The sequence below is a fragment of the Propithecus coquereli genome, unplaced genomic scaffold, assembly GCF_000956105.1.
Source record: "Propithecus coquereli isolate 6110/MARCELLA unplaced genomic scaffold, Pcoq_1.0 Scaffold27, whole genome shotgun sequence".
Lineage (NCBI taxonomy): Eukaryota > Metazoa > Chordata > Mammalia > Primates > Indriidae > Propithecus > Propithecus coquereli.
In genome coordinates, this window is record NW_012148285.1 from 1,416,065 (window position 1) to 1,435,315 (window position 19,251).

The 19,251-nt window shown below is 56.4% G+C and overlaps 1 protein-coding gene across 1 annotated transcript in view; it reads left to right on the forward strand.

Annotated features, from left to right (window-relative positions):
- PRSS22 (protease, serine, 22) overlaps positions 1–18,762 on the forward strand; it is a 22,299-nt gene extending 3,537 nt beyond the window's left edge. The window contains exons 2-9 of the mRNA XM_012647511.1: positions 3,032–3,112; positions 3,892–4,115; positions 14,841–14,978; positions 15,578–15,628; positions 15,994–16,165; positions 16,382–16,659; positions 17,836–17,993; positions 18,544–18,762. Coding sequence (XP_012502965.1) covers positions 3,032–3,112; positions 3,892–4,115; positions 14,841–14,978; positions 15,578–15,628; positions 15,994–16,165; positions 16,382–16,659; positions 17,836–17,993; positions 18,544–18,753 — 1,312 coding nt within the window. The 3' untranslated portion in view covers positions 18,754–18,762. The remainder of the gene's footprint in view (positions 1–3,031; positions 3,113–3,891; positions 4,116–14,840; positions 14,979–15,577; positions 15,629–15,993; positions 16,166–16,381; positions 16,660–17,835; positions 17,994–18,543) is intronic.
- Positions 18,763–19,251: the final 489 nt, after the last annotated feature.

The window sequence follows — 19,251 nt, forward strand, 5'->3', positions numbered from 1 at the left end:
AATGGTTGTGGCAAATTGATCGAACATTCCAAACTATTCACTTCTTTCCCATTGAAAGAGTTAAATATCCCTGGCTTTTGCCTTCCTGTCATTCTTGGTCACACTCTGGCACTGGAACATGAGTTAATGTGACCCCGGGGCATCCGAGCAGAGGCTTTAGAAGCAGTTGCTCTTTCTCTTGTTCTCCCTGTGCCACGGGAACAGCAGGTAGTGGGTCGGAGCTGCCCCTTCCTGGAGCCAGAATGAGAGGCCTGTGGATTGGGCCAGGCAGACGCAGACATTGGCACATCAGTGGGGGAGAAATAAACATTTGTTGTGAACAGTGAGATTTCAGGACTGTTTGTTGCAGCAGCAAAACTGACCAATACATAAACAAAAGCAATTGTAAAAGCAATTTATAAATTCAAACAACATTAATGTTTGTTCACCCATCACATTGGTAAAGGCTGAGAGAATCATAATATCTATGACTTGTTCGCTATCTGCTCAACCCCAAACCAGCCACCCACGTCTCCCCCTAGTAAGGATGGCCGTCATGACTGTCTAGTAATGTTCTGACTCTAAATGTGTCTTTTTCTAATTTGACTGCTATTAAGCCCTAATGATAACTTTATTATGACATTGTTTGGGTGCAGGCATACATATTTAGAATAGTCAAGATATTCTTGGTATTAATATTCTGTCACTTCTAAGTGTTTTCTTATAACAGATTCTGATTCTGTTACCAGAGGCTCACTGCATTCAGGTCGGACACAGGCTAGAGACCGAAGCGTTAACATCTATACTGATACGCTTTTAAGCTTCTCAAGATTTTGACGTTAGGAAAGAAAGGACATTTTTTGGCAGGGCGCGGTGGCTCACGCCTGTAATTCTAACACTCTCGGAGGCCGAAGCGGGAGGATCACTTGAGGTGAGGAGTTCGAGACCAGACTGAGCAAGAGTGAGACCCCCATCTCTACCAAAAATAGAAAAATTAGCCGGGCGTGTTAGTGCATGCCTGTAGTCCCAGCCACTTGGGAGGCTGAGGCAGGAGGATCGCTTGAGCCCAGGAGTGGGAGGTTGGAGGATGCAGTGAGCTATGATGATGCCACTGCACTCTAGCCGGGGCGACAGAGCAAAACTCTGCCTCAAAAAAAAAAAAAAAATAGAAAGAAAACTTTTTTTAAACTCCTTCAGAAACCCCAATCAAAATATTTTGCTTTTCTTTTTTTATTGTGGCAAAGCCTACATCAGGTTTAGCATCTTAACAATCTGTAGGGCACAGTTCAGTGGCACTAAGTACATTCACAGTGTTGTGCAACTTTCACCACCATTGTCTGCAGAACGTTTTCGTCATTTCATACTGAAACCCACTGAACAGTAACTTCCCCTTTCCCCTCCCCGCAGGCCCTGGTGGCCGCTGTTCTACTCTCTATGTGTATGTGTGTCCCTTCTCAGGATACTTCGTATAAGTGGAATCATGCAATATTTGTCCTTTTGTGCTTGGCTTATCTCACTTAGTAAAACATCTTCAAAGTCCAGCCACGTTGTAGCATGTATCAGAATTTCCTTCCTTTTTAAGGTTGAATAAGATTCCATTGTGTGGCTAGACCACATTTTGTCTATCGGTTCATCTGTCAGTGGACATGTGAGTTGTTTCCGCCTGTCGACTATGGTGCACATGCTGCCGTGAGCGTGGGGTACGACACTCTGCTTTCAGTTATTCTGTGAGTACACCCAGAAGTGGAATTGCTGGATCAAAGAGTAATTCTGTGTTTCATTTTTTGAGGAACAGCCAAAATGTACCCCAATCAATTTTTAAAAAGAAAATTCATGACTACTTGTTAGAGACAATTCAGCATCTAAAATTAACTTGAATTTTTAATTTTAAAGCCCCTCTGAAGAAAATGTCCTTCTTGATTGTTATGCAAGCAAAGTAAGTCTCACTGATTTTGCTACCATTGGAACTATAAAGAAAGTTATTTAATCTAGTTTCTGAAGGAAAAAAGGGCTCATTCAAATAAAATAAACTTCCTCCACAAATTAGCAGACAAAACCGTCTCACTCACTTGTTCCCCAAGTCCTCTCCGTGCTGGAATATGTATTTGAAGCAAGCAAAACAAACGATAACCCAAGTGACGAGGGGAAATGAGTTCAAACTTCACTGAAATATTGATAGAAAACATTTATCAAAATTAAAAGCTTTTCAGAGGCAATTTTTGTTTTTCAGGTTGTGAAAAAAAAAATCTCAGGGCATTGGCTGTGAATGAAGGCATCCAGCTGTGTGCTGAAGTTAGGTGAAAGTTTACAAAATAGCGAGAGAGAGAGAGAGAGAGAGAGAGAGAGAGAGAGGGAGGGAGGGAGGGAGAGAGAGAGGGAACACGTGTCTGAATGGGACTGTGGGCGTACAGGGCTTTGTGGGCAGGTACAGAGTCGGGAACCTTCAGCCGCACGGGTCGGCTTCCTTCCCGGCTAGACGGCAGGGGAAGGCACGGCTGAAAAGTCGGATGCCGCTCGAGCCTGGAGAAGAATAAAGAACAGCCCCCAACCCCATTCTGTCGAGGACCCATGCTCTGCCCCACCACTGACCATCCCTGTTCAGGGTCAGCAGAGAGAAACTCTAGTCCTCTCCAATGCCACCCTCCCCTCCATCAACCTCCCTGCGGTCTTCCATTCCGGGCCACGTGCCTGCCTTTCCCGACAGCCCCCTCCAACTGTTAGCCCCACCGCTTCCTCGCCTCCCCAGGGCAGGATGAGTCGCTCTTTGACACTCTGACCTGCCCTCCCCCCTCGCATCTACCGCACTCACAGTAACTGTTTACACCGCCTGCCCCAGAAGGCTGAGCTCCCGGGGGCCCTGGGCTGCGGCTCACACTCTTCTCTGCAGCCCCATCCCTCCCTAGCAGTATGTGCTGACCCGGGTCTCGGCCTCCCTGTTTCTGTCTGTTCTGGCCTCACCGCCTACTCACAGGCCTGTTCTTAGCCCAGAGCAGAGTTGGATCATATCACCCCCAACTCAGAATCCTTCCCTGGCTGACTTTCGCCTTTGCAGATCTTTCAGTTTTTGGCGTCCAAGGCCTTGCGTGCTGTGCAAGGGGGCTCACCGTCAGGATGTTAACGAGAACGAGTTCAGGTGAGAGTCACGGTCAGGGCCAATGTTAGGCGAAGATCTTCAGTGACTTGAGAGAGCCCAGTTTAGCATTTCATTCCCTCCCTCTCCTTGTCCTCAGACACACTGAGCACCGCGGGGCAGTTCCTGTGTGAGGCCTTAGAAAAAGGAAAACGATCACAGTCTTGCACTGGCCTGAAAAAGACACGGGCCTTGCTCTGTCCCTCCACTCTGGGCACCATCTGACCCCAGCGGTGTGCTGGTGAACGTTCAGTGACGGACTTTCTGGGAGAACATAGTAAAATAATTAGGAAGTGATACATTTTGAGTATTTTCCACCTTTGTTTTTAATATAATTTAATTTTAGGTTTATATGATTCGATTTGTGTGTTTGTTTGAAACAGGGCTCTTCTGTTGCCCAAGGCTGAAGTGCTTGAACGTAGCTCACTGCAGCTTCCAATTCCTGGACTCGCGCCATCCTTCCGCCTTCGCCTCCCAAGTAGCTTAACTGGGACTACACGCACGTGCCCCCACATCTGGCTAATTTTTAAAAATTTAAAAAATTTCTTTGTTTTTTTTAGAGACAGGGTCTCGCCGCGTTGCCCAGGCTGGTCTCCAACTCCAGGATGCACATTTCACTCCTGGAACGCGCCGCCCAGCCGGGAGGGGGCGCCACGGCGCAGAGACAGGCGGGCGCGGTGCCTCACTAGGCCACCGGGGGGCGACAGACACCGCCAAAGCGCGGCAGGGAGCGGAGGCGGAGACCCCAGGGCTCAGCCGCTGGGCCTCTTCTCTGCCCCCAGGGACGACGAAGACGCTGCTCCGGCTATTTCAGCCGTGTCCCGGGCAGGGGTCCCGGGTTCCTCGTCCGGAGAACCCGCGCTCTGGCCCGCAGCACCCCAGTGGTCCGGCACACGGCGCAGGCGCGCCCCGGCGGCTGCCATACCCGGCGTCCTCTCCGGCCGGAAGTCGGCCCGGCGGGCCTTCCGGGCATCCCTCGCGGGATCACCGCACTTCCTCTGCCTGGGTATCTCGAACGAGTCCAGGTCATTTCTTAGCTGGAGTTAATTAATCACCAGGCAATTAGTTTATATTTTCCCCGATCCTGAGGCCAGCTGGATTAGTGAGGAAGGACTAGGGACAAGAGCTTCCTCCTGAGTCACCCTAAGGCAGCAGCACCTGGGAGATGCGGGGAAGGAGACAGCTCAGGCTTCCGCTAGGGGCTGTCCACGAGGGCAGGGCTGGCTCAGGCCGTACATCCTGGAGTTTGGATGAGGAACCCTGGGTTCTCCTCCCAGATCTCCCGCCAGCTCTGCCTGAGCTTTCGCAAAGCATTTAACTCTGCTGGGCCCCGCTTTCTTCAGCAAACACTGATGCTCCCTGACAACCATTTTCCTCCTTCCTCCCTCCTCCTCCTTTCTCCCACCCCCCAGCAAAGCAAACACAGACCCTTGGCAGACACTGGCCATCCTTCCAGGGCCAGAGCTTTATTAAATGTCTCCCAGACACAACTATGTCCACTAGTTGACTGCAACTCAAAGCATATAGTTATGGGTGCATCGCATGTACTCTGTGGAGAGAGGTGCATGTTCATATGTTCAATGAAACGTGGTGGGGGCCTCAAAGCTAATGGCCCAGGCTTATCAAGGTCTTAAAATGGCCCTGTGACATTTGAGTCCCGGCCTTCTACTTCCCAGCCATGTGAATTGGGACCAACTCCTCCCTCTCTGAGCTCATTTCCTCATAGGTACGGCAGGGAAGACAATGCTTTGGGCAGAGTAAGGAGGTGGCTTGTTGAGCATAGTAGGGAACAGTATTTGGAACTGAGGCCCAGGTGATTTTCGGGAAACTTCAGCCCTACAAACTGTGGATCTGGGACAATAAGCCCTGAGACCACAGCTGGTAGGAAGCAAGTTTACGAGGATTCAGAGGGCTAATCGGGTTGGGGGAAAGTAGGAGAAATGAGGAGGACAGTAACCACTGTCCCAGCCTAGGGAGTCTGGGACTTACTCAGGTCGGTTCCTGCACATTTAAACAACCAGTTTTTTTTACAGGCTTGAAACAATCAGAGCAGGTTTGCTGGGGTCCCTGGAGGTCTGCTGTGTCTACAGGCATTAACTCCTTAAGCTAGATTTGGGGGAAAGTCTAGTGGAGGGACTGGAGCAGCGGGGAACTCAGGGGCACCTGGAGGGCTTGGGGAAGTGGCTCAGTACCAGCCCATGGCTGGCACTCAGTTTGGCCCTATCAGAGCACACTGGCTGGAAATCTGCCTTGCTAGGGAGCAGCAGGTACCAGGCGTGGGGCAAGTGGAGGTTGGCAGTACGGCTCGGTGAGCAGGTGAGGCTGCACTCCCTGGCACTTCAAGGCTGGGGTCAACCAGTGGAGTCTCGGCTCCTTGGGGCTCCTGAGCGTTTGAGCAACAACTCCTCCTTCCCATAGAACTTCACTAGAGGTTTTCTGGTCCTCCCAGCTTTTAAACTTGGGAAAATCCTTTCCCCTTGCTGTTTCTAGCTGAGGCATTTCCTGTCTCCTCTGTCTTCAAACCACTGTTCTCCTCTTTCACAACAGACTTGAGACCACCATCACCAGCAACCAAAAAACTAGTTCTTTCATCAAGGGCAAGAAAGACTGAATCTTCCCACCCTGCCAGGATACAAGAGGAGATATTTGCATTCCATTTTTCTATGGTAAGGAAAGAAAATAAAAATAAAGCACTTATAATTTTTAGAGTGTAGTTTGATAATATCTATCATCAAAAGTTGTAAATAAGTTTATAACCTTTGTCCTGGTAATTTTCCTTCTAGGAATGTAACTTGAGGAAATAACCGGAAATGCTTTCAGAGATTTATGAACAATTCATTGACAAATTAAATACAGTAGTAAAAGGAATGAATGTCTAGTGTCAGAGAGCATGGGCTGGGCACCTTATGGTACATTATTGGCTTAGTTTGTTCGTGCTACTATAACAGAATTCCTGAGACTGGGTAATTTGTAATGAACAGAAATTTATTGGCTCATGATTCTAGAGGCTGGGAAGTGCAAGATCAAGGGGCCACAGCTTGCGAGGGCCTTCGTGCTGTGTCATGACATAGCAGAAACCATCACATGGCGAGAAAGTGTGCACATAAGAGGGACTCGTACTTTTATCATGAACCCACCCTCACAATAACTAACCCCTCCTAAAACAATGGCATTAATCCATTCCTGAGGGCAGAGGCCTCGTGGTGACCTAATCACCTCTTAAAGTTACCACCTTTCAACACTGTTGCGTTGGGGATTAAGTTCCAACACATGAATTTTGGGGGACACGTTCAAATCATAGCAATTAAACAATGCAGTATTATATAAACTTTAATAACCAAGTCACGAATGGTTTGTTAACATAGGAAGATGCCAAAAGATATTGAATTTTAAAAGCAGGATAAAATTATGGAGCAGTATGATTCCAATAATATCAAAAGAAAATAATATAATCTGTACCTTGTTTCATTAATTAAATAAGAATTTGTAAACTGTGTTTCATTTTATCAACTAATTGATTCAACAAACCTGGGGTGTCACTACATGCCAGGCAGTGAAGATATATAACATTAATAGTAAGCTGTTAAAAGTATAATTTTCAAAAAAATAAAAGCATGACTTTCAAATAGATATAAAATGAGCATGTGTCCAAGATTTTAACTCAGTAATGAATGAGGAAAACTGGACGGTGTTAGAACTTGTGTTAGAACTTGTTTAACAGAGACTGAAGGAAAAGCATCTCCATGGGAAATCAGGAACGCTGAAATCGACTTAATGGATGCAAAGCTGGTCTGTGGCCCACAGAGCGATGACACGTGACGTTCGGAATCATCTTTGCTGCAGGATGAGGGGAGAAAGCTACTTGTAAAATAGCCTAGTCAAAGACACAGGCACGAAGGCCCCCACAGATGAGCTGACCACAAAGGATCTGCAGCCATGTTAACACGCCCGTGCGGGACACCTGCCACCTTCGTCATTCCAGTCATCGGCAACTTCGCGCGAGAAAAACAGTTCCTATCTTCATGGAGCGTGTAGTCTACTAAGGCAGTTTGTAAACAAATAAACACATTAAAATAAAAATGAGAGAAATGAACAGGCTGCTGTTAAAGGATAATTTTCACAAAAAAGTAAAATTATGACTTTCCTAAGATCATCTGAAAGGTTTTATTTAACTTACCAATTAGCGAGGGAACCAGTTAAGATATTGCAACTTCGTTCAAGAGAGGACTCGAAACATCACACACTTACGGCCAGGTAGGCATTGATCATAGCGAAATGCTTTTGCCAGTGGATGCGGAACTGTCAAAACTGTCCATCCCCACCGAGAGACGCAATTTGCATTTCTATGAACAGGAATTATTTGCGTACTATCAGTTTTCTGCCAATTAACTCCTGTGTCTATGGAGTCATAGCGTCGCCAGCTCAGAGACAAACAAGGCACGTCCCTTCCACCCCTCACCCCCTCCTGCCCCAGGGTCAGATAAGCCCTGCGGGCCCCCGCTGAAAGTGTAGCCGGCAATCCCACCTGCCCGTTTCTAATCGGGCGCACTACAGGGATGGGTGAAAGAATATCAGGGAAGGTGTCACTTAAACTAAGGCCTCAACAGAAGGTGCCAACTCAGAATGCACCACCCAAAGGCCTTCCAGATAGACGGGACAACACGTGCAAAGGCCCTTAGATGGGCAGGGCCTTAGAGGAAACAGGGCCAGCGAGGCTGGACAGGTGTGAGCTGGGGAGGGGATGTGAAGGCAGAGCGCCAGCAGGGGTGGATGGGGCGGGGCTGCCAGGGAGGAGATGAGGATCAGAGGATCTCCTACTGCGCTGGCACCGTTGGACAGTTCTAAACTGGGAAGTGCCGGCATCTAATCTACATCGTGCTAAGCAGCTCTGATTGCTGTGGGGAGAAGAGACTGGAGGGACCCAGGGGACCTGTCAGGCCTGTTGCAGCATCGGGGAGAGGGACGGGGCCCTGTGCACACGGAGGAGACCCCTGGACCCCAGCTGGTGCTAGGTCTGAAATGCCGCCACTCACCAGGAGATGGGAACAGATTAGAGGAGAAGCAAGGTTGCTGCCTTTGTGACAGAAGTAAAGGTCTGAAAAGGGGCGATGAAATGTTTCATGAGTTGTCTTTTTAATGCCCCCCTTTGGGAACTAAAACTTGCGTTCCTTCCCGAGGCTGGCCATCAAAGGGGTAGAAAAATGTTCTTTGCTGTTTGTTCTCGATTATCTTAAACCACAGAATTGTCCGGACAAGGGTCCCAAGATCGTCCTCACTGGAGATAAGGCCGCAGTAACCCAAGACTGAAATCACCAATCACAGTTAAGCAACAACAGTGACAGGTAGACCCGAGCCCAACCATTGAAAGCCCCCCTTTAAAAAGCCCTGGTTTTGTGCTTAAAGGCAGGACGGTGGTCTTTGAGATGCTAGTCTGCCACACTCCTCATTTGCCAACAAATTAATAAATTCCTTTCCTCTTTCGTCAAACCACTTGTCCTCATTCTTCGTTCTCATTGATTCGGCCTCGGGGACAAGTACCGAGCTTTCGGTAACACCCGGGCTTACAGCTAGAGCACCGGGTGAGTGGCAGTGCCATTTTCTGAGGGGAGGCCTGGGGGAGGGTCGAGCTTGAGGGACTCTCCCATTCCCTGGTTTGAGGCCTGTCGGAAGCCCAAGTTCCCAGTGCCTGGATCACGGCCTGAAAGCCCAGCTGTGAGCTGTGACGGTGCATGTGGGGCTTCACCCCACCTGGCGCAGGGTGGGCCGATCCCACCTGCCCCCCGGCACCTGGGCCTCCCCACCCCGGAGTTGTCTGTCTTCCTGGCTGGGGAAACCCTCCATGCTCTGACTTACCTGGAGCCTCTCATTAGCAGTAATTAGCACAGTCACTCATTTCCCTGGAGGGCTGAAGGGGGAGGAACGTGGTTGGAGGTGGCTCCCCACCCCGCTGGGGTGGCCAGAGCTGGTTTCTCCATGCTTCCTCTCCCGGCAGGCATCACGTGGCTGCCCAGGTCACCCCGGGGGCCAGGTCACAGCTCAGCAGGTTCCCCTGAAGGAGGGACTGCAGATCTCATCTCTGCACAGCTCGCCCTGGGACCCCCTGGCTAATCCCCGTGTGGTCAGCCCCTTCCTCTCCCATGATCCTCGGCGCTCTGAAGCAGGTGGACAGCCCCAGGCCGTGACCTCTGATCTCGGGACTCTGAGGTGCTGCCCCCTCTCCTCTGAGTCACTGTGAGTCACCGAGAGCGTGAGGAGCTGCCCAGCCCGGCGACAGGCGCCCAGCGAGTCAGCTCACCTGCTCGCCACTTCCTCTGTGCCACCTCCCCTGGCTCCGACCCCGTCCTTTCCATCCTAGATCCCTCCCTCTCCGCCTCCGGGTGACAGAGTTTGCAAAGTCCTTCCAGACAGAGTTCTTAGCACTGGGGCTTCAAGTTGCAACAGGAGTAGGAGGGAGGGAAGAATCCTTGACTGCGTGGGGGTCTGCGCCTAGCGTGTCGGTCATGCGGTACTGTGACCCGGTGATGCTCAGGGCTTTGCCGTCGGTGTTGAACAGTGGGTACCTTGGGTGCGGGAGACCTGTTTTGTAGCATTTGCTGATTTCTGTGGTACGAACTGTCCCACCATGCATGAGTGTTTCAAGATACTAACATGATGTCAGCCACTTGCAATTTGCAAAATTTTGAAAATTTAACTGTCAGCTCTTTCTTTTTGTTACAAAGACAGAGGTCTCTCCGTGTTGCCCAGGCTGGTCTCTAACTGCTGGGCTCAAGAAATCCTCCTGCCTCAGCCCCCAAGGCCCCCGGAGCAGCTGGGGTTGCAGGCGCACGCCAGCACGCCTGGCCCTAACTACCAGCTCCTGGGCGCTGGCAGCGGCGGCTGCGACGTCGCCCTTTAACAGAGGAAATTTAAAGGCAAACAAACAGGCAAAGCCCAGGGGCTGCAGGCTCGCCTGTGATCGACTAAATTAACCAGACCCGGGGCAAGTCCTTGCAGTGTGGTGGTGATGGGAGTTTTTCCAGCAAGCGGAGGAAGCGGTTGTAGGCTGGGAAGCGGGGAGGGGCTGCAGGGTTCTGGCACTCAGAGTGGACAGTCCAAGGACATTTCCATAGGAGACTCCGAGGACAGGGGAGCCCTGAGTGACAGGCAGGTTGGCAGGGAAACAGGTTCCGAGGACAGCTCAGAAGTGAAGTTAGATGGGAGGAGGGACATTGTGGGAAGGTGGTGAAGTGCCAGCGGTGTCTCAGTCCCCAACACCCCTGGGCCAAACGGGCCAGGCTCCTGCGACCATTAGTGCCCCGGAAAGCGCTGGTGGCCAAGGTGCAGTCTGTCCTGTGCTCGGCCCCACTCCTCGCTGCGAGGCCACCAGTCCGTCTCACCTGAGCTGCCCTTTCTCGTGTGGTCCTGACGGGTCTGGCAGCGCTGCCTGGTCCCTGTCACAGGTGCACAAGCGGAGGTCCGGGCTGGAGGAGGAGCTGTCGGCTGCTCTGCAGTGCTCTGCCTGCTCGAGCTTGAGTCGCCCCAGGAGGGGACTGAGGTCTGCGCCGTCACCCCCTGTGCCCTCCAAGAGCCGTGGCAAGAACCCAAATGCCCCAGGACCCAGGGTGGACCTGGTGCAGTGGCCAGGGTCACAGGTTGTGTGTGGGGGGGGTTGCTGCAATCCATGAAGATCCCAACTTTTCATGAGAAGGTGGGAATCCAGATTCTCTGTTTTTAGTTGTAAAATATACATAAGATTTACACGAGTCGTTTTCCAGCACCTTCATTCTGTTGTGCAACCATCGCCTCCCTCCATCTCCAGAACATTTCCTTCTTCCCAGACTGGAGCTCTGTCCCCACCAGCCCCTCATCCCTGCTCGCCCCGCCCAGCTTGGCGCCCGCCGCGCCGCTTCCCTTCCCTGCGCTCCTGACCGTTCCGGGCCTCACCCGAGCGGATCCGAACAGTCTCTGTCCTTTTGCATCCGGTTTCTTTCCCTGAGCCTCGTGTCTTCAAGCTCATCCACGCTGCGGCCCGTGTCGGTGCTTTGTCCCTCTTTACAGCTAAATAACATTCCGCTGCGTGTCGGGAGCACATTTGGTTCGTGCATTCGTCTGTCCACGGACACGCGGTGTCTCCGCTTCTGTGTGTTGCGAACGACACCGCCGTGAACGTTCACGTGTTATGCGTGTGTCCGTCTCAGCGGGGTTCACATGGACGTGTGTATATCTGTGTTCACAGCAGCAGTACTGGAAATGCAGTGTTTTAAAATGTGGCACAGCGCTGCAGGTCTACGAAACCCACGGGCCATCTCAGCAGCCTCCAGGCTTCAAACTCTCCACACTGGGACATCGGGTCTCCCTCCGGCCTGGCCCCGCCCTGAACGCAGACCACACTCTGGCCCTGCAGGTCCTGTCCACTCGACCTTGGGAAAGCTCTAGAATCCGCCCTCTCACCACCCCGTCAACTCTCTCCTAGGCCTGTGGGGACCCCCCCACCCCCCACTTCCTCCTTGGCCTCCCCACAGCCAGGTCCCAGCGGGGTGAGCAGCCGGGGCCCCCAGGTCTCATGGAGCAAAGGCTGCACACGGACCTCCTCTGGCACCCTCCCCCTGCTCCCCTGCAGCCCCCAGTCCTCGGCTGCGCCGGGGCTGGAATGTTCTCCCCCATGGCCGCCGCTCAGCGGCTGGCCCAGGTCTCTGCTCCAAGCCTGCGCTAGAGCCCTGCCCGGGCTCCTGGCCTTGAACCCCCACCCTCGCCACACGCGGTGCCTGCTCCCGTTCCCCGGCGGTTTTACCAGCTATTAGACTACATGAGGCACTGATCTCTCGACTCTGCTCCACTGACACCTGCGCCACAAGGGCAGGTTTGCAGCGGTCATGCTCACTGCCGTATCCCCAGCACGTAGGACGGCGCCCGACGCGTAGCTGGTGCTTCGTAAACGCTGTTGACTGAGTTAACGATGCAGGGAGAGTGTCTTATTTCCCTGACTACGCCAGGGCTTAGCACAGTCCCTGGTGTGCAGTAGCAGGCGCTTAGTAGCCTCTGGTGGGACAACGGACAGGTTCCCCTGTTCAAAGTATCTCCTGACTCCTGGGCGCACGTCTGACATGCTACTGTGGGGGAGTCGCTTTTTGGCGTAAGCATTGCCAGCTGCTGCTAGCACGAAAGTCCCCACTGCCTCAGTGCGGGTTGACCAGTGGCCCTGAGACGAGGCTGGTGTGGGCGGCGGGGTGGGCGGCTCCTCCAGCTCTTGCGCAGCAGAGGTGCCCAGCTGGGATGCTCGGTGTGGGTCTGGCGTAGGGTAGGCACTCGATAAACATTTTGCTGAATCAATGTTGAATCAGGCAGGGTCTCTGCCCTGTGGCCCTTCAGAGACTGCCCGCCACGACCTGGGAATTGGTCCAGGTGCCAGGAAGTCTTCACCTGGCTCCACAGGACTTCCTCTGGCCCCTGTGGGGCCCTTCTCCTTGGGGGCCTCTTTCTGGCCCCCGTCCCAGGGATGGCAGCATCTCGGGCAGGGCACATGCCCCTTGGGTCCCCAGGGCAATAAGCCAGGTTTTAGGCAGAGAAAGCTGGAACAGAGAGGAAACTGGGGAGGGAGGAGACTGGAACCATCAGTCCCCCAGCCACCTCCACACTCACCTCTTCCACGCTCATTTATTCATTTAACAAACATCCATTGAGACCCGATGTGCAGCAGGCACCAAACACGACCCTGAGGATCCACGGGGACCCTCCCCTCCGCACTCTGTCCCTCTGCTCAGGGAGCCACGGCACAGCGCCCAGCTTCATGGGGGCCCCCCAGGGGCCATGCCACAGCCTCTGTTCCCCTCCATGAGGCCCCACTCTCATCTGCTAGTCACCTGCCCCCACCCCCAGGAAGCTGTGCGTCTCTGAACGCAGGACCTGTCTTGTTCATCTTTGTGTGTCCTGGTGCCTGGCACAGGGTCTGGCATTCAGCAGGTGCCCAATAAATGCCGAGTGAGCTGGGGAGGCCAACCACCTCAGTTCCAGAAGGGAGTGGGTTAGGGAGCAATGGGGTGCAGGGCCAGCCGAGGGCACAGGGGCCCTAGAAGAGAGCCAGTGAGGAGGCCCAGGGACGCTGCCCCTCGCCTGGCCACTATGTGCGGGCGTTTTCCTGCAGTGCCCCAACCCCTCAGAGTCCTGGGACAGAGAACAGTGGGGGCTCCTGCAGCCCCTGGCTCGGCCCGGCCCTGGGCGGGGAGGGCAGCTCTTGCCGGCAGTAGACTCCAGTCTGCCTCTGACCTTGGCGGCAACAGTCCTGCCGCCACCCTGACCCCTGACAGACTGCAGAGGTGGCAGCATGGGGTTCAGCGGGGCAGGGCCTGGATGTCCTGAGCAGAGCTTCGGAGCTCCTGAGGCGTCTGCGGTGCTCTGCCAGAGGGCTCTGACCTGCATTCTCCAGGACGTGAGGTCAGGGTGAGGTCGGGCCCACCGGTCCCTCCCCTCCGAGCCTCTGCACCCGTCTCCCGTCTGTCTGGAGCCGCCCCCATCACCACGCCTCTGCAGGGCCAACCTTGCTCTTCTCCAGGGCTCCGAGTCGATGGTCCCTTTCCTGGGTAGCCCTTGCTGACCCCCCGATTGGGGTCAGGTTCCCCAAAGCTCCCATCCCAGCACTGAGGACCCTGTGCAAAGTGATCTGCCCCCAGCCGGAGCTCCCCTGAGTTTAGTCCCACAGCTGTCCGCAGAATTGGGGTTCAGATCTGGGTTTCACTACTCACTAACCGGTTGGGGGACCTTGGGCAAGTCACTTAGCCTCCCTGAGCTGCCTCAGTTTCCTCATCTGCAGGCTGGGAGTAATAAGGAAATTCGAGGATGGTTTTTCGATTCACGCCTCCAGCCACAGCCACCCCCACCCCCAGGTTTGCTGCTCAGATGAGAGAATGGACCTAAAGTTGCCGCCTGTCTGGCTGGAGGAAGCCTGCTCCTGCTCGAGGGGGCTGTGGCAAGTGTGGGCCCCGCCCCAGCCCCAGCTCCTCCTCCACTCTCGGCGGCCCCGCCCTGCCCAGAGGCTTTGAACCCTGGGGTTCCTGGCAGAGGTAGCCACAGGCCAGCTCCGGTGCCCGCAGGCTCCTCCCCCTCCTGGGAGTCCAGGTGAGAGGTGAGTGCAGTGACAGGGCTGAGCCCCACCCGCAGGGACAACTGGAGGGTGGCCCCAGGGAGGGTGGCTCCAGGGATGGCGGCCACTCGAGCCTGATTCACAGCTTTCCCAGAAGTGGGTTAACGGGATTCCAGAGCCCCAGGTGGGGCCAGGTCTCCAGGCTGAGTCACAGGGCCCGGGTCCCTGGAAGTGGGAGCCGTTACAGAGCCTCAGGCACCCCCTCGCCAGCCCCCAGCCCCCAAGGCCCCGGGGCACCCCCAACACTTGGTATGGCAGCCTTCGGCCTGCCGGACCCTCTTCCTTTCAACACCATGGGGACCGTTTCTGCCCCCCGGGCAGTCTTTGTCAGGGACCACTGGGCCTGGGTCCCCTCACCTGCCCCTCCAGAGGCCACATCCTGGACCCATAGCCCCGAGCCTGGGCCTGAGCCCACCCTCAGCTCAAGCCCCCTGTCCCCTTGCAGCTCATTTCCTCCCCACGGCCCCGCCCGCCCCGTCACCCCCAGTCTGGGTGGCCGCGACTGAGCCGCTGGGGAGACTGGTCTGACGGCATTCCGCCTCCCCGGATAAAACCTGAGGCGACCCGCAGGGAACCCTACACACTCAGGCCACCCGCCACGCCTGTCCCAACCAGCACAGCCCTCGAGTCCCTTGAGCCTGCCGCCCGCTGGGCCCCCCCCACTGGCCATGGCAGTTTCCAGACCCCCCCCAGCCCTGGGTGGGGCCCGTCTCAGGATCGTGACCTCCCTGCTGCTGCTGGCGGCGTCCACAGGTGAGTCCCAGGCTGCCCCTCCCTCCCCCGCAGGCGGCCGCTGCCCTGCTCAGACACCGTCCCTTCTGTCCACCCAGAGCCTGTCTCTGCCCTCCACCCTCGTTCCCTCCGTTTGGTTCTCTCTGTCCCCGGCTACTTAACCCGCTGAGCCCCCGTTCCTCTAGAGCTGTGAGGATCGAATGACAGAATACGGTGCGCTCCTGGCACACAGTAGGGCTCAGCGTGCCGCCCACGGTCACCGGGTGCCAGCCTCTCCCACCCTGTCCTTCCAGCTCTCCCCCGCTCCTCCTGGCTTGCATGTGGGGTCCGCAGGCTTTGTTCCTGGGGCAGGAGGCCGCGGGGAGGGCTCCGGGTGGCAGCAGCGTCCAGGCCCCTACTGGGCTGCGGTCTGTGCTCCCCAGGCGTGCTCCCCACCTCCCTGGGGGGAGCCCGTCCCTCGTCCAGTCCCTCGTTCCGGCTGCCAGAAGGAGCACCACGCAGGCTGGCCAGGGGCCGGCAGAGGGCAGGGCCGCAGCTGCGAGGCCTGGGGGGCCTGGGGCAATGAGCGACTTGAGGGATCCCTGGGCACAGGGTGGGGGGGCTCTTCTCCCTGCCGGCCTGACTCTCCCTTCTCTCACCCTCAGCCACCCTCAAAGCCACCAAGATACCCGGTGAGTGGGAGCTGCTGTGGGTGGTGGGAGGAAAGCCGGAGGGGGTAGGGCAGGCCCGCATGTCTGTCCGTGGGGACACGTCCGAGGAGCCTGGGGTGAGGGGGGTGCTGGTGCGGAAGGAGGCGGAAAGAGGAGGACGGATGGGCCTGGAGGTGCCAGGCAGGTGGGCAGAGCGGAGGTGGCCTGGGGGAGGGGACAGACCAGAGGTCACAGAGTGGGAGGGAAGGGCCAACGGAAGGACAGCACAGAGGAGGATGAGCTGGCAGGGGAGGGAGAGACTCCAGGATGTGGCAGGGCTTGAGCTCGGCCTGTGGCCTGGGGGTGCCAGGAGCTGGAAGTGACAGAATCTCGCCCTGCCCTGCCAGCACCCCCAGCCTGCGGGAAGCCCCAGCGGCTGGACCGGGTAGTGGGCGGCCAGGACAGCGCCGACGCCGAGTGGCCGTGGGTCGTGAGCATCCAGAAGAACGGGACCCACCACTGCGCCGGCTCCCTGCTCAGCAGCCGCTGGGTGGCCACCGCTGCCCACTGTTTCAAGGGGTATGTACAGCCAGGCCGGTCCACATGGCGCTCCGGGACCCAGGCTTCCTCCCCACGCAGCCCCCGCTTCCACGCCTCTGTCCAGCCTTGGTGCCCCTCGGTAGAGACCCCGGTTCTGCCCGAGGCTCTCTCAACTTCAGGGCCTTCCTAACCTTGCTGTTGCCCAGACAGCTCCTCCCAGAGCCCTCCCAGCTGACCCCACCCCTGCCCTTCCAGGAATCTGGACAAGCCGTCCCTGTTCTCCGTGCTGCTGGGGGCCTGGCAGCTGGGACGCCCTGGCCCTCGGTCCCAGAAGGTGGGCATCGCCTGGGTGCTGCCCCACCCCGTGTACTCCTGGAAGGAGGGTGCCCGTGCGGACATCGCCCTGGTGCGCCTCGAGCACCCCATCCAGTTCTCTGAGCGCATTCTGCCCATCTGCCTGCCGGATCCCTCCGTGCACCTCCCTGCAGACACCGACTGCTGGATTGTGGGCTGGGGGAGTGTCCAAGATGGAGGTGTGTCTTCTTCCCCTGCGAGGTGGTTGGGGACGGATGGGGACCGAGGGTGGCAGACACTCAGAGACACAGGTGCCATGAGCAGCAAGGGGTAGAGGCCAGAGGCACAGCATGACAGAGACAGAAGAGAAGATGGGCTGTGACCTGGAGATGTGAAGTCACAGAGACCTAAGTGGACAACCTTGGGTCATTTCTTGTTCAAAGGTATCTTTGTGTTTGGAGGCAGCAGCAGCAGCCAGATGGACGAAGCTATTCGTTGATATAGGAAGGGTGAGAGGTGTTTGGGGCGGAGCTGAATGCGGTTGAATGCGAAGAGCCTGAGCAGGGTGGGGATGGGGACCCCTGGTGGCAGCGTGCCACAATTGCAGGCAAAACTCCCAGGAGGAAATCCAGGCTCCATGACGGTAAAATAGAATTTCCAAACCAAGTCTGCAGGTTTGGAAAACATCATCTAGAAATACAAACCAGATTTAATAAAGCAAGAGGCAAAGACGGGGCAAGAGAAAGGCAGGTGACAGGTAGGCAGATGCGTGATGGATGGGGATGGGCCAAGGAAAGAAAACATACAGGCAGAGACAGGGGCTGAAAGAGATGCAGTGGAGACCTGGGAGAGACAGATTTAGAGAGAGACAGAGACAAAGTAAGGACAAAGTGTAAGAAAAATGGGATTTTAACCAGATTCCAGAAGAATTAAGATAAATGACACCAGTTGGGTTACGTGGGGGTCCCCCTGACTCTGAGGTTGCAGCCTTTTTAGGGGCTTCTGTGAGAGCTGGTTGTGACCTGGAGAGGTCCACAGGCCAACCCCAGGAGGGCGTGGGGAATCCCGCAATATCCAATGTGGGAGTGGACACTTCCTGAACACTTGTTCCGTGGCAGTCCCCGTGCTGGGTGACGATGCAGCCCCTGAGACATGAAAAGCTGGGACCAGGGCTCTGAACCATGGGGGGCATCAGAGAGCTTATTGCAGAGGCAGGTCTCAGGCTCCACGTCCAGGTTCTCATTCAGTGGGGCCAGAGGTGCAGACCTGAATTGGGTTTTCTGAAAGCAGCTTGGGAGAGGCTGACAGCTGCTCCATTAGCCTTCGAGAAACACTGCTGGTGGGAAGGGAGACAGTCCCCCGAGGAGGACTAGGAGGGGAGACCCCGAGCCTCACTCTGTCCTCTTTGCGCCCAGTGCCCCTGCCCCACCCTCAGACCCTGCAGAAGCTGAAGGTTCCCATCATCGACTGGGAAACCTGCAGCCGGCTGTACTGGCGCGGCGCGGGCCAGGGAGCCATCACCGAGGACATGCTGTGCGCCGGCTACCTGGAGGGGCAGCGAGATGCCTGCCTGGTGAGCACCCTCCCCGCCTCCCGCACTGGCTCAGGGGCTGGAGAAAGCCAGCATCAGCCCTGTCCCCACTGGGCTCCGTCACCTTGCCCCTGGGCCCCTCCTGACAGTCCCCCAGTCTCTACGGCCAGCCTCAGCCTGGCCCAGCCGTTCACGGATCTGCGCAGGCACCAGACGTACACTGAGCACCTGGCTGCCTCATCTCGGGAGCCGGCGCTGTCTTGAGGGGGGCGCTGTCTTGAGGGGGTCCCCGTCTCGGTCCGCAGCTCCAGCGACCGTGGTGAGGGTGGCAGGAGGGTGTGACAGTCAGCACCGGCCTGGACCGCGGGAGGCCGGGTTGTAATCGCGACTCCGCAGCGCGTGGGTGCCCGCGTGGACAGTGCTTCTTCTTTCTGCAGAACAGAGACCGCGATGCGGGGTAGAGGGGACAAGGCGGGCGCGAAGTGCGCTGGAAGCGGGTCTGGAGGGCGCGTCCTTCCCGCCGGCCTGGGGTGGGTCCCGGGCTCTGCCCACCCCTGCCCCCGGGTCCCTAACGTCCCCTCTTCTCCCGCAGGGCGACTCCGGAGGCCCCCTGATGTGCCAGGTGGACGGCGCCTGGCTGCTGGCCGGCGTCATCAGCTGGGGCGAGGGCTGCGCGGAGCGCAACCGGCCCGGCGTCTACACCAGCGTCTCCGCACACCGATCCTGGTTGGAGAGGGTCGCGCAGGGCGTGCAGCTCCGCGGGCGCGCGCGGGGGAGCCCCGGGGCCGCCGCGCCCCCCTAGGCCCGCAGGACTCTGAGCGCGTGGCCTCCGCTGCAAACGAGCGTCCACCTCGCGGTCCACCTCGGGGCGCGCGTCTCCGGGGAGCAGGCCCCGCCCCCGGGCCGGGAGCACCCCTGTGTATATATTATGTTAATGATTTGTACAGTTGTTTGTAACCCTGCCCACATATCTTATTTATTCTTCCAATTTCAATAAATTATTTATTCTCCAGTTCCTGGTTCTGCCCATGTATGGGGACATTGGGAAGCAATGTTGGGGCTAACATGAGGGGAGGATGGTGTGAGCTTGGAGTTGGCCTGGTGGGGCCCAGGTGTCCTCTCCACCTGCGGCTCAAGCGGACCCCTGGCTTGCACCTAGGGTTCGGCATCCTGACCCCGACTTTGCAGCCCGAGCTTGCCCTCCCTTCCTGTCCCCCTCCCACCAGGGCGGCCGAATTGAGTGGGGGCTCTAGTGGCCTGGGCGAGGGTTGGAGGGCCCCCCACTGCCCTTTGGAATTCC